This window comes from Ctenocephalides felis, unplaced genomic scaffold (genome assembly GCF_003426905.1).
Source record: "Ctenocephalides felis isolate EL2017-DRISC unplaced genomic scaffold, ASM342690v1 CF-g0.4_SCAFFOLD_03571, whole genome shotgun sequence".
Taxonomy (NCBI): domain Eukaryota; kingdom Metazoa; phylum Arthropoda; class Insecta; order Siphonaptera; family Pulicidae; genus Ctenocephalides; species Ctenocephalides felis.
The window spans coordinates 21,307,757-21,335,692 of record NW_020539725.1 but is presented as its reverse complement, the minus strand read 5'-3'; the positions used below and the strand labels follow the sequence as shown (position 1 = coordinate 21,335,692).

General features: G+C 28.4%; 1 protein-coding gene across 1 annotated transcript in view; it reads right to left on the bottom strand.

Annotated features, from left to right (window-relative positions):
* The window catches only part of LOC113385792 (neuroligin-3-like), a 24,149-nt gene extending 5,581 nt beyond the window's left edge, over window positions 1-18,568 (bottom strand). The window contains exons 1-4 of the mRNA XM_026623626.1: window positions 18,139-18,568; window positions 6,254-6,477; window positions 4,295-4,570; window positions 2,040-2,280 (exon numbers count right to left, since the gene is read on the bottom strand). Of these exons, the coding sequence (XP_026479411.1) occupies window positions 2,040-2,280; window positions 4,295-4,570; window positions 6,254-6,477; window positions 18,139-18,568 (1,171 nt within the window). The remainder of the gene's footprint in view (window positions 1-2,039; window positions 2,281-4,294; window positions 4,571-6,253; window positions 6,478-18,138) is intronic.
* Between the last annotated feature and the right edge of the window lie 9,368 nt (window positions 18,569-27,936).

Sequence of the window (27,936 nt, the reverse complement as noted above, 5' to 3'; positions counted from 1 at the left end):
TAATTTTATGTTTTCTCGACGTTGTCAAGCCATTCTGAATCGAATGAGTCAAATTTGGAAAAAGTATGTGTGTATGTGAACAGATTTTTTGCCGTAAATCGACGTTTTCTCGAAAACGGCTGGGCCGATTTCAATAATTTAAAAGCCATTCGATGTATCTCGACGAGGACTATCGTTTGTCAGTTTTGTGCGACGATCTGCCAAGCCGTTTTTTTGTAATTTAAAAAAAAGTGTTAAACTTTTCGTCCACATTTAAGCTCATCATACCGAACAATAAAAAATCAAAAACTGTTCGAAAGATATTAGTTGGGAATGGTACTGATTAGTTTTAGGTGAAAATCTACCGAGCCGTTTTCTTGTAATTAACTGTTAAAAAAATTTAAGCCGATTTTTATGCAATTTTTTTAGCGATATATATCAAGGTCCTATAGAACTTACAGAAATATTACGGCCTTACGACAAGTAGTTTATTTTTAAAAATTCATCAAAGTTTGAGAGAATTGGTAGTTTTTTTGACGTTAGCTAAAATTAATTAGACGATTTACTTGGTATATCATATAGTACTTAGCAGTGGCGTCGGAACCAAATTTTTGATGGTGGGCTCTGTTTTTTTTTTTTTTTTTAGATAGACAGCCAGTGGTCTTGTTTTTTTTTTTTAGAGATATTAGCCCATATAATTTTTTGAAATTGATGGTGGGCTGAGCCCCCCCATCAAAATTCATGGGTGGGCTCAAGCCCACGCAGCCCACGCGGTTCCGTCTTCATAAACATACTAAACCATTAAAATCCTACGGAAACTGGTTCAAATATAATAAATGTTGATTTTTGAAAAGTTGCTTTTTGTAAATACTCCGAATTAACGTGTTCGTTCGTTTTCAATTATGTGTAATAAATCCACTCATAAATTAATTTATTTTTTATTGATTAAGTCGATTATTTACACATATCGGGAAGTTCATGTAACTTGCCTCAAGGCTAAATACCAATACCAACTAGTTTTTATTAATATGAGAATGAGGTGTTTTGTTCGACAAAGAAACATATTGATATGCTAAAACATGAGTAAAACAGCCAATGCGTCGAAATAAAAACAAATATTTATTTTGTTTATACGTTTCGTGACGCTTTATATATAAATCTACAAATTTTTTTACGTTTTAGAAATCCTATCGACTTGAAATTTCTGGACTTTTTCTAAAATTTCATTAGCTGTCGATCAATGAAAAAATCAGGACGACAAAATGTGTGGTCCAGCCAGACTACTCCGACCGTTCGAAGGTAAATAAATATCCGACCGACGGAGGGTTAATTAATTTAAAAATTACAATTGTTTAACACCTTGGCTAACACGTGTATACGGCTGTCGTTTATAGACAGCATCCACATCACATGACGAGGACCTTTGCTTCAAGGCTTATCACTGTGAGTTAAAATATTAAAAATACTAATTTCATCCTAATTTTTAGTTATTTTGAGGTGCAATTTGTAATTTTCAAATATATTTTTATACATATAACGACTGAAAAATTTTAAAATATGTTGTTGTGCTTGGTTCATTCAGTAGTACATACTACTAGGCGGCACCCTATTCCGTATGGCAACGTCACTCCAGCAAATAAAAACACAATTATAATAATTTAAATATTTAATTACACGATTTTTTAGAAAAATTATCTTGATAATAGTTTTCTATTTGAAACTATATTGAGTTATAAGCAACTGATATTTACTAATTATATAGTGATATTTTCGAATATCTAAAATCGTTGCTATTCTTCTAAATTGCGAATATTTGTGTAAATGATGGCAGGACTATTATTGGTAATTAGTGGTCATAAAATTGTATAAAATATTATCAACACATTTTTCGATTGATGTTGAACCTTTGTATGCAATAGTGTAGTATCAGGTTATTTTCTAACTAACCTTGCATCGTCAATCGATTTTCGTTTCGTTTTATGATACCGTTTTGACAGTTGTTTAGATATGATTTAGTTAACTACTAATTTATTACAATTAGACATCATACCTATACTTACCTAGCATCGATTCAAAATGGGCAGGGTCGATTCCGTTCTGATCTATTTCACTTCCAGCAATTGATAGGGCGTCTTCTCCGTCCGTGAACCCGATAAGAACGGGCACTTGGGTGAACTGACCGCGCTCGAACATGGCACGGGGGTCCTCTTGAATAAATGATATCGTTGAATTGCTTAAGCCAGCATCTAAAACTGGACCCCATTTTGTTACTCGGGCTGTTTGTTGTAATAATGTTGAAGCCTAAAAAGAAAATAATAATTTTATTTATTTTATTTTTGGTTGTGATTGTGAGAATTGATGTAATTTATTCTAAAAATTTAATTTTGTTCTGTATGAGTGCTAATGGTCACTACATACCCCATTTTTTGTATTTTCTAGTCAAAGAATGAAAATCTTATGATGAATGCTCCAGCTGAGAGCATCGGTGTGACCCAGCCTAAAGGGTGGATATTTAGTGATTGTTTTTGCAATATCTAAGAATATTCGTCAAACACAAATGTGCAGACATTCCATAGTGTGGAGATGGCTATATATGTGTTCAATGCTGGTTATTTTGAAATGTCCAGTACTAGGTGCCACTTTGTAAAATCATATTTTTTGTTACCAAAGTTTGATTGATAGTATTAATTACTGTTTAGCAAAGATTGCGTTTTTGTTAACTTAGTTTGATTTTTAACTTTGTTATCTAACATAAATCACAATTTAATAAACAATTCGTAAAATATTTTTTGATTTATTTATGAAAAATTTTAGGTGTCCGGCACTCGGAGACTTCCCCCTATACATAATTCACTTAATCAATTACAATTGAGATTTAGTTTTAGGTAAATGTTCACTGTATTTTAAAAATAAAATTTTCACTTTTACAAAATATTAATCAATACGATTTTCAATGACAGGCCAAACCGTTTCTTTGAAATTAGCAGAAAAGTGTAAATTTATTTTTCAATATTTTAGCCCAAAATCTTGAAAATTCAAAAACCGTTTGAAAAATATTGGTTGGAAATCGCATTATTTCATTTGTGGTAAAAATCGTATCTTTGTGAATAATGTTGAATTTTTTTTTGACTAGTCAAAACTTTGAGGCTAGATGAACCTTTGTACGGAGATAGATTTATAGTCTGTAATAATATAGTAAAATATTTTAGGTCTAGGATAAGCGGCTAAATGATAAAAATTAACCAAAATTATGAGATTCTAATCAGAATCTACGCCCTTTTGCATATATGCAGGTTCCGTGTTTCGTGAATAGCTACTGATTACAGTTTTATCTTAAGAACCCAAAGTGGATGAAATAAAATGTGTTAAACAAATTAATTTTATTTATATAATTTATATAACAGATTTTATAAGAGTGTTCGAAAGACATCAATTGGAAATTGATTAATATTTAGTAAAAGCGAATATTTTATTTTCAAAATATACAGTGAAAATTTTTCTAAATCTAAATCTCAATTCTTATTGATTAAGTGGATTACGAATACATATCTGTAAGTTTTTTTAAAATTTAATTTGAGTGTATAATTGAATTCAAACGACTTTATTATTATAAATTAATATGATACGGTAATAATCGTATAAATTAGATTTTCAATAATAAATCCCCAAATAAATAGTGAAAAGGTAGAATATAATTTTGTGATTATCTCAATACAATACAATGTAATAAAGAAATGAAAAGAATATTTATAATCCAAAACATTTAATTTGCATTGAAGCCCAGCCTAACTGAATTATAAGAAATTTGTAATGAAAATCTACTGCTTTTCAACATGTTGATTGAGGAGGTCTTCAGACCTATACATGTTTTATTTCAAAAATAGTTTCATTTGAAAATTGTAATTTAGTGACGGCGGCAAAAAGTGTTCTTTGGATCCTGTCATATGATGGGATCCAAAGAAGGATATCCTTAGTGATTCTATCTATAGGAATCACTAACTAGTTGGTTCTACTATGCCGCTAAATTGAGGATAGATTTATAATAAATGTGATACTGTTATCAGCGTGTCAAGAAAGAAGAAGAGGCATGTTGACACACTGTCGACGCCCGCAGTCAAGCTCTTAATTCTTATTTTGAAAAATCTATTCAAGTACGTACTTTCAAATGATATTTAAAATTTCATATAATGATCTAAATACTGTATGTATGTCTTGGCCGATTTATAAATTTAGATTAGTGTCTGATTCATTATTTTGGATCAGAGTGCATTCATTAGTGATAATCCCATCTAATGTGCATATTGATTGATCCTACCTTAACATTTCGTAAGCATGCTATTAGATTATCAGTTGGTCTTCTAAAGCAGCCGAACAGATAAGCGACACGATTTAGTGTGCGCAAATGCCTCTTAGGATCCTGAACCGTTCCTTCCGTTAAAGCGTTTCCGCTCATCGCAATGATTCGATGGAACATGCCGTTCGACCATTCACCCGCCGTCATGTGCAATGTGGCGCTCACCGCACCAGAACCGTGCCCGATCAGGCAAACTGAATCCTTGTTGCCGCCAAATTGTTCAATATTTCTATTTACCTACAAACAGTAAAAAGATAGACTATATTTAATAATATATTTAGGTTTTTGTGAATACATATTTTTGGTGTCTATTTTTATACTCGATTTTTGAACTTCTTTAGGCGCAACTAGGCTGTAAATCCGTGCAAATGCAACGGAAGTGCGTTACGGCAGATAAGATAAGAGTCGAGTGCCAATAATTCGTCATTCGCTCTCGACAATATCATTTCTATACGGGTCGATTGTGATTAATCGTCGCGTATGTGAATAGAGATCTGTCGTTGTATCCGTACTGGCATCAACGATATATGCGTGCCGATATCAACAAAGAAATCGGCATATATAAATAAACATTTTAAAGTTACATCGTAGTACAAATCTTAATTCAACGAAAAATGCCCGAAGCAGAAAAATATTTTACCCTGTTTCTTGAAAATATAGATTAATAAGATTAATGATTAGTAAGTTTATCGATTACAAATTATTTCTAGATTATTCGTAGTTTCTATAAATCTTTGAAGTTATTGAAATGGAAAATATTTTTTGCAAAACAGATATTACAGCTGTTCAAAGAGTATATCGCCAGCGAAAAAGTAAAAAAAATACCATCAGTCAATGAATGTATGTTAATTTTAATTACATGAATTTGTTTAGGCGTTGCTTAACATAATCCACAAAATTGAAAACGAATATTATAAAAGTTATTAATTAGCAATTACTTAATTTCTCTAATAAAGGTTCACTTCTAAATGCTAATTACAATGACAAACCGATTTTTACATGACAAACTTTAATTACATATTGTTTTTAAATATTATACATATTTTTAATGCTATTATAAATATATAATTTATAATTTATCATTATATAAATGTGTAAAATGGTTGACACTAATAGATGTGTGCATCACGAGTGTTACCATATTACTAATAAACATTAAACAAAATTATTTTTTACTTAAATACCACTTGTACAGTAGCAAATAAGTTTTACTTCAATCGCGTGTGAACATTACGCGCACTCTTTTTTTTATTATGAAACTGTGTTTACAATCCTGATTAAATGCACCTACTTTAGCTGATTTTTTTTTTTGAAGCAGAACCTTTCAAAGTCGACCAGTTTTGCAAATTTTAAATAGACAGTTCAACAAATAGTCTTAATTTTAGAAAACTTAAGACAGAATTAATAAAAATTAACCCCAATAATAAAAAAATGATCACAATTTTACAAAAGCTCTATTTTGTCTTATATCTTGTATGTCTTAATCTTATATGTATAAATATAAATCTTTAAAAAAATTTATTTGACGTTAAAACATATTATTTAATCAATTAGTCGACCATGTTTAGAAATAAAAAATAAATTTATTAACAATTTTACAGTGTGAAAATTTGCATAACTAATTGGAAGATTTATCTTTTTATTTGTTTATTATTTTTGTAGTGATATTCATCAAAACTTTCACTAATTTTAATTCATTTGAGATTAATTCGAAGTTATTTTTTTTTTTAATTTTTTAAATTCTTTTTTATTCTTCTTTCAATTCAAGTAAGAATCTCATTTAAGATTTATTTTGAAAACAAAAACATTTGCAATGTAATTAACGAGTGTGCGTAGTTTTCCAAAGTATTATTATTTTCATTATATGTACTTGTTTCCTGAGTAATTATTATTTTTATAATTACTCAGTTACTAACTAACCCATCTCAATGCTGCAGCTTGATCCATGAGTCCAAAGTTTCCAGGAGCTTCTCCATCTACTGTAGTGAAAAATCCAAATATACCTAACCGATATGCCACGGTTACTACTATGATCTTTTGCTTGAAAACTAATTGGAAAGGATCGATATCATTTGCACTGCCGCTAATGAACTCTCCTGGATGAAACCACACTGCCACACTGTAGCCATCTGATGGCGCTGGACCTACGAAAAAATCAAGAATATGATACACATAATTGATGAACATAATTGTAAGTATTAAATGAATAAATTTATTTATTTGTTGTGCCGATAAATGGAGAGGCAGTCTCTACCAGCGTGTAATGTACACATAATCAATCATGATTATCTTGATGAATCGACAGGATTTTTTTCGAAGAGGGTAAATTCAATTATATTTTTTATACTCATATTTCAGTGCAATCAGAATGTTCTATGAGCTATTAGGCTGAAACTTCTTTATACTTCGTATTTTTAGATGGAAACCCAACTGTTTATCCATTCATATTTTATTATTTTGTTGTTAGAACTTATCTACTAAAGCTGATATTTTATTCAATTTGTTGTAGCAATTTAGGCAAAGGTCTTTTGCATTTGCAAGAATATTTACGATCTATATTTCCAAGTAATTGATATTGCTGCATAGGGGTTGTTTGTGATGGGGCAGTTTTTCAATGAAAATCATTTCATTTAGCAAAAATATTGAATTTATCATATGTTGATCACGAACGAGCACGACATTTTATATTTACATTTTACGAAACTTAAACGAATAAATTGCAATGCATTGTTTTTAAAAGATTTCAAAACAATACTGCGTAATGAGTATTGCATATGATGTGTAGTGTTAGAAGTATCGAGGCAAAAGATCGATATTGAGTACTTTAAAAAGTATCTAATCAAAATATCGATGCCAAAAAAATATCGTGGCGAAAGTATCGATAGTACTCAATATCGAATTTTGAGTACTTTTCATAAAAATCAAACATAAGTGCAAGAAAGATCTAAAACTCATTAAATATCATATCACAATATTAGAATGAATTCTATTGCTTGTATCTGATGTGTTAAATCAGAATCATTTTCAATATTGTAAAATGTTAACAGTAATTTTTCAATACTAATTTCAAATTCTATACTTCTTAAAAAAAATACAAGTTATAATAGTTGAGTATTTTTGATTAAAACAATATAATAGTCTGATACTATATTCAAAATGCAATTTTATTCATTTTTAAGTATTTTTAAGTACAATAATATTTTTAATATTTTTAAGTAAAATAATATTTTATAATTGTTGAACATTTTTATATGAATAATTTTAGCGAGCATGCAACTTTAAAAGCCGTTACATGTGTACATAAAAGTGCAATATGAACCTCTTTGAAAAGCAATAAACATTCAGTTTAATGACGGCCAAAATAATATTTCGGCACTTGAAAAACATCCCTTCGGAGCGATGGGATTTAAAGTTTAAATGGTTCCGAGAAACTCAAACCCATTTGTTTGCATGCTGATATTCAAAAATTTCAATACATGAGTATTTTGCGTAAAAAAGAATCGAAATATATTATTTCGAATAATGATACTCAACCATTTCAATATATTAGTATTTTGCGTAAAAAAGAATCGAAATACGAGGTGTGTTCAAAAAGTACCCGGAATTACTAATAATTAAATTTCGCGGGTCTGGAGTGTCTGATTGTCAAATTTTTTTTTTATTGTGTTGGTATACATGCCCCTAAAGTATGATGAAATTTTCAGCTATATTCACTGTTTACTTTGTCTGTGGTAGTCGCTAAGGTTCGACGTGTTTTTCTGAGCTCGGCGATTTTTACAATGGAAGAATTGAAAAGTCAAAGAATTTGTATTAAATTTTGCGTAAAAAATGAAATAAAGTGTTGCAAAGTGCAAAAATTCACCAGATATGGCTCCGTGTGACTTTTTCCTATTCCCAAAGTTGAAGAGACCCATGAAAGGACGGCGGTTTTCCTCGATTGAAGAAAATCGCTGAGAGTGCTCAAGGACATATCAAAAAGTGAATATCAAGGGTGCTTCGAAAATTGGAAAAAACGCTGGCATAAGTGTATTATATCTGGGGGGGACTACTTTGAAGGGGACCACATTAATGTAGACGAATAAATAAATATTTTTTTGAAAAAACGAAAATTCCGGGTACTTTTTGAACAGACCTCGTATAATATTTCGAATAATAATACTCAACCATTTCAATATATATATAAAAAAATATATTTACATTTTAAAATGTAATAAACACAAAATACTAATATGTATATTGAAATCGATTAATATTATTATTTGAAATAATTATATTTCGATTCTTTTTTACGCAAAATACTAATATATTGAAATTGGTAAGTATTATTATTTGAAATAATCATACTTCGATTGTTGAATATGTTTTTATAAAACATTTAAGGTACTTTGAATCATTTTATTTTTTCATTTTACATAAGCGTAATAAATAAACATCTTTAGTTATTAGTGTGGTCATATTCATTTTGGGTTTTTGAGCAATAAATTCTGAGACTAATGACCCTTCGGGATCATTTTTTGACACTTCTTTGAACAATTATGACCACCTAGGGAGACTATTGCTTTGCATTTGGCAATGAGTGGGGTTAATAGTTGGTCGATGAGTGGTTTATAGATTACGCTGTCGATTCTTTTTGAGTACTATCGACGAAAAGAATCGATATTGGCAAATAGATCGAGCTAAAAAATCGATAGCAAAAGTACTCACTATCGACCGCAAAGTATCGATATTTACTCAGTAGTCTATATTTCGTTCTAACACTAAATTGATGTGAAGTCACCTTAGAAAATAATTTGATGGCTAATCTGTTCCTAAGCATTGGCAAAAAAAGATCTGGATACGCACATTTATAAATGCGTTATTTTTGCTTTGTCAATACAATTTATTAATCAATCATTAAACAGGTGAAATTAAAAGTTGTAATTTTTAATATAGTCAAAATTATTAAAAGAGTCGTCCACCTAATGAATGTGACTTTTTGTCAGCGTCAATATAATTCGTTGATCAATCATTAGACAGATGAAATTTAAATAATTTCTGATATTATAATTTTGACATACGAATATTAATACAATATCTTGGCGTCAACAATATAAAAGTGTAGTTAACCTCCTGTAGTGTATGTTATTAAAAACGATAAATATTTAAATACGTAATTTTTTGACTAAAGGCAAGTTCATACATTGAGTTTTAGCATCTCTACACATTGTGCTTTTTATTCCAAACATTAATTAGTTTTTGTAATCAAGTTATGAACTCTTGGTGAAAAAGAATGGGTCACAGGCATTTATAAATAGGTACAATATTTTTGCTGAGAGTCGACACAATTTGTTTAAATTTAAAGTTTTAATTTATGATATTATAATTTCTTTATACTATTTGACGTACATATTTCGGCGTTAACAATGTTAAAAGTGTTGTAACTTTATGCAGCATCTGTTGTAACTTATGCATTGAAATTTAGCATCTTTGAAATTCTGCCTTTCATCCGAAAAGTTAATGATACTTTGTAATTAAACCATAAACTCTACTGCTATGCTAAGTTTTGTTAAGATCGTCAATAATTTTTTTCAACAAGTAATTACGAAAAAACGGCTCGGCTGATTCTTACCAAAATCTGATATCTTTCGAACAGTTTTTGAATTATCGAAACCGGTTCAAGATTTTTGGCGAAAAATTCTGCACTTATCTGGTAATTATAAAGAAACGGCTTGACCAATCGTCTTGAAAAACTAATTAACACGAGTTCCATCAAAAGCCGTTTAAATTCTTGATACCAGTTCAGCCATTTTTGAGAAACTTTGCCGAAAGGTGAAATTTTTGGCTCACATACACATACATACACACTTTTTCCAATTTTGGCGAAGAATTTGATACGTCGTTAAAATATGAAGTTAGCAAATCGAATTTTCTGGCAAAAACATAAACTCGATCATTCCTTCAAGAAGTTAAAAAAGAATTATATGATATCTACGCTTCATATCTCCCGACCATTTTACCACACCCCGTAAAGAACATGTGCGTGTGAACCCGGAGTATGTTATATACGACAACAGGGCAACCTATGTGGATGGTTCAAACGCCGTTTGACTTCTATTGGCATTACTTTGCAAAAGCTTTTCAGAATTATGAACAGGAAGCAAATAAAAGAAATGCACAATAAGTAAGTAATGCAAAAAAAGTATTTGACAAATAAAATTATCAGGTTTTGCGTAAGATTTTACCAATGGAGCTTAACCATGAAATATTAACCATAAACCGTACGATCTTAGTAAAAAATGCGCCCACAAAATTTATATTTAGCATTGGTTGAATAATGTAGCTAATATTTCGAATTTTTCCATTCAAAATTAAAAATAAGATATTGGTACAGTTTTCCTTCTAGTAGTTTCTTTTTACCTCACATATGGGGCAAAAAGGGAGATGACAAATTTTAGAATAGTGAAAAAAAATTTTTATGTATGGGAATTAACTAGGTAATTTACTGAACATCGTTGTATAGTTGTTTGTTTGATACGTATTATGTGTTGTCATATAGTTGATTCGGTTTTAGACAGTGTAATTACTGAAAGTCAAATTAGACTACAATGGCTCCGCCCTATAAACAAAATTTGCTAATAATTAACTTCCCGAAGGAGAAGTTTCGTCCGCATTTAAGCTCATACTACTGAATCGATTTTAAAAAATCAAAAACTGTTCGAAAGATATTAGTTGGGAATGATACTGATCAGTTTTAGGTGAAAATCTACTGACCCGTTTTCTTGTAATTAACTGTTGAAAAAAAATTTAAGCAGATTTTTATGAATTTTTTTTGGCGAATTATATCATGGTCTTATAGAACTTACTGAAATATTACAGCCTTATGATAAGTAGTTCAATTTTAAAACTCCAACAAAGTTTGAGAAAATTAGTAGTTTTTTTGACGTTTGTTAAAATTAAAATTAGATGGTTTACTTGGTGTAATGATAAGGTATTTGGTCTTAATGAACATACTTAACTATTAAAGTTCTATGAAAACTGATTCAATTATAAAAATTATTGATTTTTGAAAATTTGCTTTTAGAAAATATTCCGAGTTAACGTGTTCGTTCGTTTTTAATTATGTGTAATGAATCCACTCTGAATACTTTTAATCACTCATAAATTAATTTATATTTTATTGAATAAGTCGATTATTTACTCATATCGGGAAGTTCATGTAACTTGCCTCAGGGCAAAATACCAACTAGCTAATCTAATTTTTGAGTTTTAAAGATTTAATTTTTATTTAAAAAATATATTGTCATATAACTGTTACTTATAATCAGAGAATTTTTTTAAATAAATTTATAATGTTTTGAAGAAACTAAAAACACTTGACAATTTAATTATTAAGGTAAAAATTGGATTCGATGAATACCATCGAATGCGATTACAAAATGATCAAACAATTTTATATAGAATATCTGTACTTTTGTGTAAAAATTTTGTGAAATAACATTAAAATTCTGTATTATTTTTGTATAATCCATAGTTCAAGAAAGTGGTTACAATGTCGTGTAATTGTTGATGATACAAGCGAATTTAATTACAAAATTCAAAATGCTCATCAGGAATTCAAATTTTCATTTATTTATTGAATATTTAAAAAATGGTTTATAAAAAAATTTTAAATCAAACACTTCTTGTTACCATAATTTTAGATTCTTAAATCGATTGAATGAAGAAAATGGACTTGGACTTGATTAGTTTGTCAAAAACTTATTCGTACAGGAATATTTTTAATATCTGATTATTATGGGACATCAGTGATATTTATTGTTATAGAACATTAGTCTATCAAGAAATCTCGTACACTAAACTTTGAGAATTAATTTGCCAATCTATTTTCATCAATGTTGAGAATTACTCTGTGAATATTAAATATGCACCAATAATGATATGGTATAGTAAAGACAAGGGTTTATTAATAGGTTTACTGAAGGTCAATAGAATGATATATAATAAAAGTAACTGATAGTATCAAGATGCCAATGGTATTATGAAATAAACCAATAAACTTTCTATTAGCATTATATAACAGTTATGAAACAATAAATTCATATTGCTATGATAATAATAATTTTTTTTTAAATGAGTGGGCAAAAGCAATATATATATATAGGATGGTTCCATAAAGGTGAATTGTCTCAATTAAGACTTTTATCAGTGATTTGACTTTAGATTACATGTAGCAAAAATTGTTTATTAAAGAATAAATTTTACGGTGTTATGTTGATGTAGTTAGGTTTTTATTATAAAAAGTTTTTTAAGATTGACATTGAACCAAAGTGTTCTGTATTTTCGTAGTTTTTGCATAATGATTGTGTTTGTATTTTATGAATAATCAAGAAATGTACACATTGATCGTTGTATGTAAAATGAATTTTGCCTATGTGTGATATAAAGCGGTTAAACAAAACTTTCGGTATTAAATCGATAACGCGATCACGCAACGAGATGTCAAATGTGACTACTTGCTTTATACATGTGCTTAAAACGTGCGCCTTTCTTTGTAAAATCATATTGTGATTCTAAAGTTTGATCTAGGCCACCCATTTTATATATTGTACGTTTGTATATAACTATGTATATATACGTATAAATGCAAATGTTTCTTTCAATGTGCCATTTTTAATGGTAACGACATGGAATTGAAATAACTATAATCTGAGATTTACTCTATAACGACTCATGCTTTCTCAATATTGGCGCTAAAGTACTGTACGTTAGTACATTTTATAGGTAATTACAGTGTTCATACAAATCTCTAAGTGTTATCCAAACACTTTTGTCTAATATTGCTTCAATGATTTTCAAGCAGCCTGCTTAAAAGCTCGTCTGTAATAAGATCCACCACTGATATCTTAAAAACAAGTAATGATAAGAATTTTTAACAATAATATTTGAAAGTAAAGGGCAAAGGATGTATAACCAGCCATCATCTTGATTCATACGACGTTGCTATCAGGAGATAAAAATCAATGTTTAGAATTTTATTACAAAAGTATTTTCTTTAATTAGTTTTTTTGGTTGTGAGCACTGTTGTTTAGTTTTTACGAGACCTTAATATAATTTCTAATCATACGATATTTAATTGTTTTATAATATGTATTATTATTTTTAAGATAGATTTGACAGTTTTTTACATAACCGCTATATAAGCTTACATGTAGGTGGGGTAAAAAGGAATAACTGAACCTATATCCTGGTGAAGGTAAAAGCAATAAAAAATAGTACATAAAAAGTTAGTGTTATCAATAAGACGTTTTACCCCGTCTATGGGGTAAAAAGGGACAGATGACAAATTTTAGACAAATAGTAAACAAATGTAGTCCATTTGGTTTAGAAAGTATAATTAATTAAAGCCTAATTGGACCTTTGGGAATACCCCCCCGCCCCACATATTCTACATTAATTGAAGTTATTTGGAAAACTTTTTATATTTATATTTAGATATATTTTAATATATAACGTTTATATATTGTTAATTCACATTTTAGACTTATAAAAGTAAAAAAAGCAGTTTCCTTATATTTTTTTTTCTAAACTTTCACTAACGTTTATTTATTTTATCATATTGAAATTTATTGGATCTTTTAGAAATTATATGCATATTATAAAAAAAATAAGTACCCAAAGGTTTAAAATAAGAAATATTATATAAAGACAGATTTCATCAAATCATCACTGAACACACGCCGCTTTGTTGAAAAGAATAGTGGTATACAAATTTATTATTAATGATAATAAAAAATAATATTTTTTTATATATATATTAGGCCAGCGGTTTCCAACCTGTGGGGCGCGCACCCTCAGGGAGGCGCATACACCTGTTTCCAGAATATTATTTTCGAAAATAACCCAAAATTTTTGAAATGATAATAAAAAACAAAACAAAAAATAATTAGTTTTTATGCATATTTTTATATAATATTGCATATTAACTTGTAGTCTGATAATATCAGTTGAGTATTTATAAAATTAAATTGTTGAACAAATTAAGGGGGGGCGCAACCAATTTTTTTATTAAAGAAGGGGAATGCGGTGCCAAATAGGTTGTGAACCACTGTATTAGGCTGTCAAACAATTAGTATTATTGTGACATAGTGCAATTTTTAATTTATAACTTACAAAATAGAATTATTTGCTTGAACACTGTTTTATCATAGCTTTCAATTAAAAATAAAAACTGCTGGTCATACAAAATAAACGTGCATTTTAATTGAAATGCATTTGCAAAGGTTTCTGCCAATTTAAATTGAATTATTCAAAAACATTTCTATGTCTACTGGACCATTTGGATTTGTTAATTATTCAATATCTTCATATAAATAGTTATAACAAATATCAAAACTTTTGCAACTCTTTGCGCAATAATACAAAATCTTGAATTTGGAGATATGCATCATAGCAATATAATAAACTTATAAAAAATATAAAACTAAATTTTCTAAGGCTTTGAGGAAAATCAACATTATTTAAAAATTCTTAAACAAGTTATGAGGAACTTGGCCCTCCATTAATCCTACAATCATTAATTATTCATATACTGAAATCTATTATCTATTCTTTGCCCTTGCAGGACATATATTATCCATTATTAATTACACATGTTAAGACATCATTTTGATACTTGACATTATTGATTAGACATACCATAAAATTTTGGAATTAATACGTGTGTGCCAGTTATTTATAAATCACATGGTCGTCTAACCTGGTATTAAAAAGCTTTTAAAATATCGTATCCAGCACGTAATTCTAGTAATCAAGTTCCCAAAAATGTTGAAATATGCTTGTAGAATTATTATAACATATGGTAATCTTTTAATCTAAGCCAAGTTTTGTGTATTATAAATGACCTGCGTGATATGTTTCTATTATAATAGAGTTTTATAAATTCATATAAGTATATTTTGACAACTAATGCGAGATTCATTATTCCAGTCACAAAATTCTGCTTCTATACTCATATTCTATATTCATAAGCAATAATACACCTACTTATAATATGATTTATATGTTTTATCTTAATTAATCTTATATTCGTTGGGCGGTTTTATGAGTCAGTGCAACTATGAAAACTTTTTCTTAGAATTATATATAAGCACACAAAATGATTATTATGTGCAATTCTTATTAAGTAAGTTAAGTGGTTTGTTCTACTTTTTGATATGCTTTACTCACTGTATAAGTCTCTAATTACAATAGAACACTAAGTATTTATTATTTTAGTTAAATTTAACAAAATTTATCTATATTGCCGTACTATATACCAATGAAATTTTACTTTTTATACATAATTATAACTCTGCAAATGTACTAATGCAAGTACTAATTCAGAAATTATAAATATATTTAATTGAGAAAAATTTATTAATCTTTAACACTGATTTAGAAAATAATCGGCTGACAGATAGAATAATAGATAAAATTAGTATATAAATATTTTACAATTAACTATCTTCCATACTAAAATAATTGCTTTTAACAAATTTTAACAAATTCTTAGATAAATAAATAAAAAATGTAATGATATTCGATAGTTTGTAAGTTTGTAATGCAATTCGATGATAATTCCATTGTTAGGGTAGGGCGAGGCACAAAGGTCCAATTTGACTTTGAGCAATTATATTTTAAAAGCCACATCAATTATATCACAACAAATTACACATAATAAACAAACAACTATCTGACTATGTTTAGTAAAGGGCTGTTGAATCTAACTTAAAATTAGCAGAACATCTTATAAAAAAATTAAATAACGTAAACCTAAAAAATATCGCTAACTAAACTAAACAACTCACAACCAAAAAAATCAACTACTAAAGAAAATACTTTTGTTATAGATTTTCAAACATTGCTTCTTATTTTACTATAGCGACGTCGTAAGAATCAAGACGATGGCTAACTAAACTTTTTTTCGCTCTACTTTCAAATATTGTTTTAAAAAAATTCCTTACTTCACTTGTTTCTGAGATATCGGCGGTGAACCTTTTTAACCTAACTTTTAAGCCTCGCTCTCGCCTATATATATAATTTAATATTTAATACAAAAAACTCAATTTGCCTAAAATTTTACAGAAATTTTAACCTTACTTCTAATTTTTAGGTTTGTTCTAATTTACTAAATACTTTCCCACCAAAGTAGATGATATATTTTTCTTAACAAAGAGAAAAATATTTAAAATACATAATGTCAAAATATAGTTGTAATTTGTTCACAAAATTCAATTGAAATTCAGAGTATCAGTTTGCATTCGATTATTCGATTGTCAAAGATAGTCGCGAAAACTTCATGTAGGTCTTTGTCAAGGGCGCGAGCTTTTTGAAAGCTCTTTATAGAATTTAAGACCCATTATTATTAATTGAATGTGACTTGAAACTACGTATTTTATTTGAGACTTATAGTAATGAGCTGTTTTATTTAATAAAGTTTTGATCATTTCAACATCCTTAGGTACAAACAAATATTTTTACTTAATATTTTTATATGATAATTTTGAAATTTTGTTAATAAAAATGACTTTCGAGTGTGTGTTAATTAATAATTATTTATTTCAAGAGATACTTTATGTTTATAAAGAGCAGTTTTTTTTAAATTTAACTTAGTGTTACTTTTTTAAAAATTGTAGTCTATTTCTCAATGCCTGGGCCTTATATATAGGGCGCTATGAACATTTCTAATTGTAGTTGATGTTATAGAGGTACTTGGTTAAGACATAATTAAGCGAATGTATCAATACTATAATAGTAATCAACGTTTCAAAAATTGCAAAATTAATAACAAACATACTATCAATACTATACTATACTATCATACTACTTATATATAGGACGCCATGAACATTTCTAATTGTAGTTGATGTTCTAAAGGTATATGGTTAAGACACAATTAAGCGAATGTATCAATGCTATATTAGTAATCAACGTTTCAAAAATTGCAAAATTAATAACAAACATACTATCAATACTATATTAGTAATCAACATTTCAAAAATTGCTAAATTAATAACAAACATGTAATCAAAATATAAGCATCATGAAAACACAAGCATGATATGATATTCACGTGTAAATCCGTTCAATTAGTGGTTTATTTGTCTTCCGATTAGTGTCTAGTGGTTATTTTTCACGGTTTTACTGTGTTTAGTATTCAGCTACTAAATGCCAATTTGTTCATTTATAACTCTCTCTGCACGAACATTGCAGGAAAATTTTCACAAAAGGAAAAATATTAAATTTATTAGGTAATTGTTAATCACTTGTAGACTACAAATTGTAGTGATTTTTCACTTAAAAATATAGATGAAAATGTTTCCGCGTGAAAATAGAGATAGGCGTAGTTAAGAAAAATCTTCATCAAATCATCTGCAAAATAAAATTGGAAATTGAAAATTAAAGATTTATCTGAGAGGTTGAAAATATTTATTTGAAGTAGAAAATTAAGCTTTAAAAGGTTCAATTTCGAAATAAAAATTAAATATGGTATTCGAACTTATAGGAACGATGTGTCCTGATCGTCATAATCGTCATAATTTTAAATAATAATAATAATTAAATATTGGATTTATAGGTCATAGATTTGTTAATAAATAGTTTTTGTGTTCTGAATAGTAAATTAAAATCAGAACAAAAATGATCAGGATTATTTAGATTAGAAGTATTTATTTCTGGTAACATTTGGTAATTATAGATATTTTGTCTTTATGTTTTCGGAAGACAAACACAAATTAATAACAAATCTTGGTTCCATCAATTTGAATATCATTGTTCAAATCACTTACCATCTGGTACATAAACATTCAATAGCAAGCAATCTTCATCATACGGTTCCTCAGGCAAATCTTCTTCTCTAACTCTTCTCTGAAGCAAAGCATCTATGATATTCTGATACTTTTTATTTAATGTTTCCTCCTCTTCAGTTTCGGTCATCTGCCAACAATCTGGACCAAATCTGGTAGCATTTCTGACTCCATCCCAGCTGGGCGGTGGGTCAACACTGGGTGGAGCAAATCTCAATTGACCAATTGGTGGATGAGCATAAGGAATTGCTAAATAAGCAGCGATTTTTTGTACTCTGAACATTGACATATACATTCCTGATATCGTGCCTTGTTCTGGTAGATTTATAATGGGTGGTTCACGGGAAACAACTACCAGGAATAATTGAACTAAGGTATAGAAATGAAATATGTAAACGGAAATGCCCCTCATATTTTTGGTTTTTGTGTATGCTATTTTGATAACAAATACTTTACTATAAGGTGTTCATTCAAAGGTGATAATTTGTATGTATCTGGTTTCAACGCTTCTTAAATTTCATACTTCTCTTCAAACTTATTTAGAATAATTTGATGATGTTGACGATTTTATTCTTGGGTGCAGTAAAATATAAGCACACAATTTATTTTCAACTATTGTTGTTATATATTGTTTTATTATCACTGTTTCTTTGGTTCTAATCGGCATCTAACAATTATTTAGTTTATCAAAATCATTTAATTTGTTCTTGCAATTTAACAAGGGTAATGACAAGAAGTTCCATTCTCATGCATCATCTCAAAACAGGGCAGAGTATTTTATTTAGTTCACCAATAATTAATTCACACATTATATAAGTAATATACACATTATATAAATAAACTACAGTTTTACTAAAAATATTTGAATACTTATGTTAACTTTGTTAATCTTACGATACCAGAAAGTCTATATAACACGCACTATGATGTGCGGCAGCATCCTTTCTTTTGTTCTTGGTTTTGTACCATATCACAGGAAACATTGATGAATTTGTTTCACCACAAGTTTAACATGAATTATACATCATTAGTAAAGAATTTATAGAGATTTACTAAATACTTAGTCACTTCAAATATTAACAATTTATGAAATGTGTTTTGTTCACAAACTATTTTGTTCCCGATTTGAATTTAAGCTACCATAGCTCTAAGTCACATTTGTTCTTGGTCTTTGTTGTGAATATATTTTGTCACAGATGTTGATTTATAAAAAATTTAATTGACTCCGATTTCGAAGATTAAGAAAATATGCCAATCTTCTCAAATATTTCGTTTCTCCTCTGAGTCTTTGCTCGATTTATGAGTCCTCGATATCTCAGACATCGAACCATAAGGTTCATATTATCTTGGTGAATTATTGTTGACCATATGCACTGACTGTTTCCGTATATTTATCGAACTGAGGCGTGTGCTTCACGCAAAGTCTTGAGACGGAAACTCCGGAGAGTTCATTTGAAAGAACTAGGGCGCAAGCGTGCCCCGACAGGTTTAAAACAAGAGGGAGCGTAGGTTTGTTTGCCTATATTATGCAGGGTTGTACGGAGATTACAGGATTTGATTGTATGTAGACAAGAATGCAGTTAAAGAGCAGTGACGCCACTCTATTGCGGAGATCTGAATTGATAGAATTGATTTTTTAAGCACTAACGCCGATGAAAAAATTTTCTTCGAACGTGGTGTAATGAAATCTAAGACATTTTTGTTCTATAATAGATGACTCAAGATAACTTTTTGAAGTAAAACTTCTATAGGCGCGACTAGGGTGTAAATCCGTACAAATGCAACGGAAGTCCGTTACGCCAGAACTGTACGTCATTCGCTCTTGGTGAAATCATTTCAATAAGGATCGATTGTGTTTAGTCGTCCTGTATGTAAATAGAGATCTGTCGTTGTATGCGTACCGGCATCAATGTTGTATGAGTCCCGATATCTACAAGAAAATCGGCATAGATAAATAAACATTTTAAAGTTACAACGTAGTACAAATGATTTAATGAAAAATGCTTGAATCAGAAGAATATTTTACATTATTCCTTGAAAATATTGATTAATAAAATTCATGAATAGTCAGTTTATTGATTAGAAATTATTTCTATATTATTCGTTGTTTCTATAAATCTTTGAAGTTATGAAAATGGAAAATATTTTTTATACAAGACAGATATTACAGCTGTTTAAAGAATGAGATTATATCGCCAGCGAAAAAGTAAAAAAAATACAAGCAGTCAATGAATGTATGTTAGTTTTGATTACATGAAGTTCTCATTTCTAAATGCTAATTACAATGACAAACCGATCATGTCATATTTGAAGACATTAATTACATTACCAAGATAAACTTCTCAGGACATATTTATAGAATCATTCTCCTTGCTTTTGGAACTCTCATCTTCATCACCAGGTGTTGCTGAGATTTAGCCTTTGTTATATCTATTCTGGAATATAATATTATAATATCACTTATCAAGAAGTAACTCATTGAAATTATCAATTACTGGCATACATTAATAAAAAAGTGGGTATGTGCGAATGTATATATTTATTCGTATGATGTATGGATTGACCATCACTTGTTAAGACAAATTTGGATGGATCTCAAAACATTACTCTAAACCGACGCTTTGAGAACGAATTGGCATTATATAATAAATATCACATATTTTACAGCGACTTTAGTAACATCTTATATATTTTTTATTAAATTTTAAAATTTTAGCAGAACTGATTTTTCTGATAACAATTAAAAGCACAAATAAAAATGCAAAATTTTGTTTTTAATCCCTCTCGCACATCAAGAAATTGCTGATTCGAGATATATGCAAAGCATTGAAAATTCTTTTTAATCCAGAAAATGCATGCGATAATGTACTTAGCGTGAGGTCATATTTAATAATTTAGCTAGAACTCGAAACTTTTTCTTAAATATTTGTAATAGGCTTAAAAGCTTTCCAAAGTTTCCTAGTATTCGCATGAATAGTTAAGCTAAAAATAAAGGTAATGGAACAATATATATATATATATATATATATATATATAATATATATATATATATATATATATATATATATATATGTATATATATATATATATATATATATATATATATATGTGTGTGTTTATATATTTGTCATATTTGAAATATTAGTAAAACATTAATGATCTTTAAAGTTTTTTTTTGCTAAGAACCCTATTTTTTCTCCCCTTGGTTGAATTTTGATTTAATTTTACTTATTAGTATTAAATTCACTAGATTTTCAAAATTAATAGTAATTTTTGTTTTAACCTAGCATTCATTTCATTTTGTGCTCCTTATAAATTAATAACGACACGCAAAAATTCACAAATAAGCAATTATTTTATAGTGCAAATATAGCTCCAAAACGCGATTATCTAACTACGTGAAAATAATACAAAATTTCTTCAAGACATTTACTATATTTAGCATACATTTACTTACACCAAAGGCTGGCTATCTATTAAATAAGTAGCGGAAGCAATATCCACGAAAGGCATTCCTAGTAAATTATACACTATAATCATACATCAGTTGACCTTTCACAATATTTGACCTAGCCCAGTTTTTATTTCCTTTGTTTTATCAAGTTCCTAATTAAATATAATGGGTAATCCATAATGCTTTACGAGTGATATGAAGGTTATTTTCATCAAAATAATTTTACTTACATTTAGAAGCATGGCATGATATGTTGAAACAAGAGTTCCCCAAGATATCTGTATGATTTCAATAAATAATAATAATTTACTCACAAGAATAGAATAAGTTTTCACCATTAAGACTGGACTTATATACATTCCCTATTATTGACAGTGAAACACTAAAATATAACAAACAATAAAATGTATACAAAATCCAAAAATTTTCGATAAAATGATGAAGTTTTCTGCAGCAACCCCAAAGGATCCTTTTTCAATCATTCATGAATAATTGAAATTATTTTCATGCAAGAATAATCTATTTTAACTAAATTAGTAGAGAAGATTAACACACTATATTGGGCTGAGAAGATTACTATTAGGATGTTTGCTAAGATATATTGAATTTGCAAAAAAAGTTCCTTCAGAAATAAAAGTATGCATAAAACGTGTAATCATTAATAGCAATTTAAATAATGTTGGAAAAAGTTAATAAAATATTAACTGTTATTAAAATCAGTAAATCTTTTCCAATGATTTTGGTATTGCATTCTCTGGATTGAACTTAAGTTTTTAATAATTCATATGTCATTAAGTATTCTATGCATCAATGCTGTTCTAAAATATATTTGTGCATTAATCCATTAGCTAATAAATTTTTATTGAACGTACCACTGAAATAATAGCAATGAAGCACCACTCCTTTGACCTTTTGGATTAAAACTATGGATCACGAAAATGTGAATTCTGCATTAGCTTTGATTAAATTTTACTTTATTATAGCAAAATATTAATATCCATATCAATGGATTCATAAATAAAACAAATATTGAAAGAAACTAATATTTATGTTAAGAAGAAAAATAAGCAAAAATTGTCATACCATATCTATCAATTTACTCCAAATTAGACATGATGCTCATTGCAGATATGAGTATATTTTTCAAACTGATCGCTTAATCCCGCTACTTATTGTGTATGTGTAATTATATGTATAAGGATATAAAATTTTTAAAAAAATATTCTAATTAAATTAATTAATAAAATTGAATTCTGAATTATATCACAGAATTATTTAACAAAGCTATTATTTGCTCTTTATATGCTTTTCTTTTCAAGTTATCGAAGGAGAAGTTTATGTTTTAGCAAAAAATCTGATTTGCTATTTTTATATACTATCAAAGTTTAAAGTCATTCTGAATCGTTTTACACCGCAATTGGAGCAGTATTTTAGCCAGAATTTGACCTTCCAGAGGGGCTTCTTACGGTTGATAAAGATTCGATGATAATTTTGCGTGGTTATTATTATTATTATTATTATTTTTTCTCTTGTTTTTAGTATTTTTGTTATATCATAATTAACACTAGTAAATACACCACTGGGTGCATCTACTAATTTGTAACCAATTTTGTCTTACCATATATTTGTCAGCATTATCTGCTTAATATAATAATATATACAGATTGCAGAAAAAAATGCATAAAAATGAATCTACCTAGAAATGTGCAAAACTCATTTTGCAATATTTAAATTAAAATAGAAAGATCGAAAATCAAAGGTATTATTTGGGCTTTTATTCATCAAATATTATTATTATCTAATAACAAAACTTGGATGGGGGTTGATTTATTTATCTTTTTGAATTTGAAATGCCTGCTATAAAGAAAAGCTGAGTTGTATTTAAATATATTTTTATTAAATTTTATTATCAGTTTTTCATTAAACATTTTGAACGAAGGTCGTAATATTTGACGAGTGTGTTTAATGAGAGTTTAATTGCTCTCGCTTGCTTTCATAATACCTTTTCTCCATTAGGATTTGCATGGTAATGTTATAAGCAAATAAAATTCAAGAGCAAATTCATAAGAGTTACCTAAAAAAAATTAACGATTTAGTTTAACAAGTAAGCATAAGAATGAATTAAATATATTACATTTTTTTATATTAGCCTCCCTACTTAGAGTATTTTTTTTCATATTCTATATCATCTACACTATCTTGCATATATATACTATACACATATATTACATATATACGGATATTTTGAATTTTAATATCAATACTATACGTATGTTATTTTTGATGTCAAATGGATTACTTCTAATATTTACTTTGAACCTCGATATTCTGAAAATAATTTCAAATGGGCTAAGAAGATTTATATAAAATGTAAATAGATCAAATTAACTGTAACCCATCCTTTACTAAATAGATTTTATGTAACAGATTGTTGTATCTGCAGACATATTTTACCTGTATTTATGTAAATCGTATTGCGAATTCCGATTATTATATTTTCGTATTTCAGCATATTTAGAAATAGGATATTTCCACGTGTCACACAAAGTTCGATTTTGATTCGTAGAATTTCTTTAATGTAAATATTTGTTATTTACTGATTATATTTGGGAAAAATGAGATATTTATTATTATTAGGTTAAATTATTATTTAAATTTTTTTGCTTGAATAGTTTTAAAAATATATCATTAATTAACTTTTAATAATTATGTTTTGTAAGATCATTAGTTGTTTTAAAGAAGTCGCGCACCTTACTAATAAATTAATTTCTTACCGGATTTAATGTGGCATATGTGTATATGGGAATATATTGCTGTTTAGGCATTGATAACATCAGACAAGGCAAAGTGTGGTTAAAGACCTTTGTTTGATTTTTCAGGTGTGTTTTCTTGCTCCCAGGGGCTCGAATGCTTCCAAATTGATAAAAACAAATTCTGTGTAAGTTTCAGCTCCTAATATTAACTTTAAGTAGTCCGCACTCCAACCAAAGTTTCTATGGAAATAACATGAGTAAAATTCCATTTGTTTTATAATTTAGCGACAAGTGAATCAAAAGTTTTAGAATAACACTTAATTTGCTTACTTTGATTATAAATTAAAAAATTACAACAAAAATTGATGTTTCCCAAAATAAGTACTTACTTAGGAAGAAAAATCAAGAAACTTTGGTTGGAGTGCGGACTAGAGAATTGTTTTTTTTATCAATTTGGAAGCTTTGAGCCTCTGGGAGCAAGAAAATACAAAAACATCCTTATTAAGGACTACCCTAATCTATATATATAATTGTTTTAATGTTTTGTTTTATAGAATGGAGACTAGAAAATTTGCACGGCAGTCTCACAAGCCTAAAGGTCTAATTGAGTCGGCTAGTTCGCTGGTCTACATCCTAAAATTGTTTGGTATTGCGCCATTTATTCATGTCAAAACAAGCCAAGGACTACGATATGGTTTATCATATATAAGCAATATATTGCGCTACCCTAATGATTATATATGTGATATTTTTCCAAATTGCTGTAGATGAAAAAAAAGTAGTTCACAGAAAGCACTCAACAATGTGTCTAGTATCTCTAATTGGTGTCAAGTAAGTAAATTAATTTGAAATAGAATTGAATGTTGCCTTGTTATATAATCACAATAATAATAACTATTATTAATATTTATTTCGTTTGGCAGATTTATGTTGTGGAAAGCCAACTTATCAACTTGGGTTTTGTAACCCTTAATTACTAATTCTAGCAACATCTGCTTACTATTGTTCTCGTAAAAATATATCTTGAATTTTTTGATCGATTGATCCTCAAATTCCTTAGAACAAAATTGCCAAAGAAAATTTTTCAATATTAATGATTAAAGTCCAACATATTGCAACTTTAATAATTCATAAAATATTTGAAAAACTTAAATCTTGCCTCTTTGAAAAATTCTACAGGTTACGTTGTTTGTTTTATATTTACTTTATTATAATATATATATATATATATAATATATGTATATATATATATATATATATATATATATATATATATATGAAGTACCTATATGTTACATACTGCCCATACAAATTAAGTTTTTGCATTGATTAATAAATTGTGATAGCAATAAATTTGCAACTTATAATACTAAATTCTTACACAGATATATGCAATATTTGTGGCAATGTTTTTTGCAATGTTTACATTTTGGTTCAACCAAAAAAGATCATGACAATTATGCATAGATTTGTGGAATTGGATGATAAATTAGATGAATTAAATGCTAAACCTGACTACGAACGGTAATTGATACAAAAGTCGTTATTTATGACACTAGATTTAATACTGTAGAAACTAAAATATAATTTACTTTTTTTTAGGCGTTTTAAGAAAATTGTATTTCAGCTAATTTTTATCTGCTCACTTATTTTAATATCTGTATTGACGCATTCAGCCATCCTAAATCCAGATGGAGTTACAATAAGATTTAATACGTTATATTTTTGGTTTATTTGTTTTTTTCCAGTAATTGTCAACGCTTTGGTAATAATAACTTTTGGGTACATGCTAAAATTATCTTATTTTCGATTCACGATCATTAACGAACTAATGATTCAGGCATTGCCACTTTTTGGTATGAAAGTTACAAAGGACAATTTAATTACTTTAAAGGTAAGAATGCTTTGTTTTTTTAATATATGTATCCATTATTGCAATATGTAATATATTCATATAGAGTATCGCAACGATTAAGGGCTTATTAGTAAATTTCCATAACTTCGAAAGATTTATGTGATAATATACGTTATAGTATAATATTTTAGGTTTAATTTTGATTATTTGAGGAAAGAAAGATAAGTCTAAAATTTAAATGATATATTTTGCTATATTGATACTACTTCTTTAAAAATATTTCTATAATGTGCAAAACTAATTATAATGGTATATCTCTTTTACACCGATGACATGAACCTGCCCCAGAGAACAATTATCATATTTTTACTCTTTGACATGATATTTTTGATTGTTTATAACCTTTGTACCTAAAAAAATTAATCTAACCAACTGGCCACTAAAAATAGATGTGTGTATGTATACATGGATACAATTTTCTGTCAACGTTTTCGGGCGCACGAATCAACCGATTTGAATGGTTTAAAAATCATTCGATTCCTATTGATAGGGAGATGTTCTGATTCGTTTTTGGCAAAGGCCAAAGGCCACCAGCCGTTTCGGAGATACGGGTCAAAGAATGCAGAAAATATAAACCGAGTTTTTGGGAGATCGAAGCATCGGATTTGAATGATGCAAAAAACATTTAATTCGTTATATGACGGAAGAAGGGTGATTAGTGTTTAGTAAAGGCAGGTTTAGCGGTTTCGGAGATACAAAGCTAAATATGTGCAAAGAATGGCAGTTTTTGAGAGAACTAAGCGTCCGATTTGAATAATTCAAAGAACTTTTTGCTTGTTTTAATAAAATAATTGCTTTTGGAAAAAAATGTTTCAATTTTATCTTAATTTCTTTTTTAAAAAAAAAAAATTTTCAAAAAAAATTTTTTGTATATCGAAATAATTCAAATGTTCAATTGTCATTCTGACTTAAGTTTTAATATACTTTAAACAAATATTTTTAACTTTGCAATTCAGTTCATATATAATTCTTATAAATATTAGACAATGTAACAGTATTTATTTATAATAAGCTATTTGAAAACATTTAATATTTCTCGAACATTTCGTTATGGTACGGGAAGTTCCAGCAATTTGCCTTAAGGCACAATGCCATACAAACCACCAGTTAAACTATAGTCTAGAGTGGGGGCATTTCGGACAATGGAGTCATTAGGCTTCAAATTTGACTGTAAAGGTGGCGTTGGGGTCCAATAGATCCCAAGTATACAAAAAGGGTTAATCTTAAATTATGAATACTGGCTTAAATTCGTCAAGAGCCGCTAATATATTTTTTATTTTACCGCTTCCATTCGTTTAATTAGGTATTTAGCTGTTGTGCTATAAATTAAAACAATATAATTTATTTTTACTCAGGAGCTTATATATAAATTTTTAGGAAACCACCAAGCAGAGTGAGCGTTCAATAGCTGGTCGAAATTTAGATGAATTTGTTCAACTTGTCTCGTTTATTTATGCTGCTTGTTCTGACTTGGTCAGGCGAATTGTTGGCGTATTCGGTTTACATATGTTAATAAATATTGTGATCTATTTTGGATTCTCAACAATAGAGACGTATTACATATTTGCTATGATTATTGGGAATTCGGAACTGGATGTAGCAGCTTTTTGCTACTATTTGACTTTATGGTTGTGATTTTCAGTGTAATTGTGGGTATA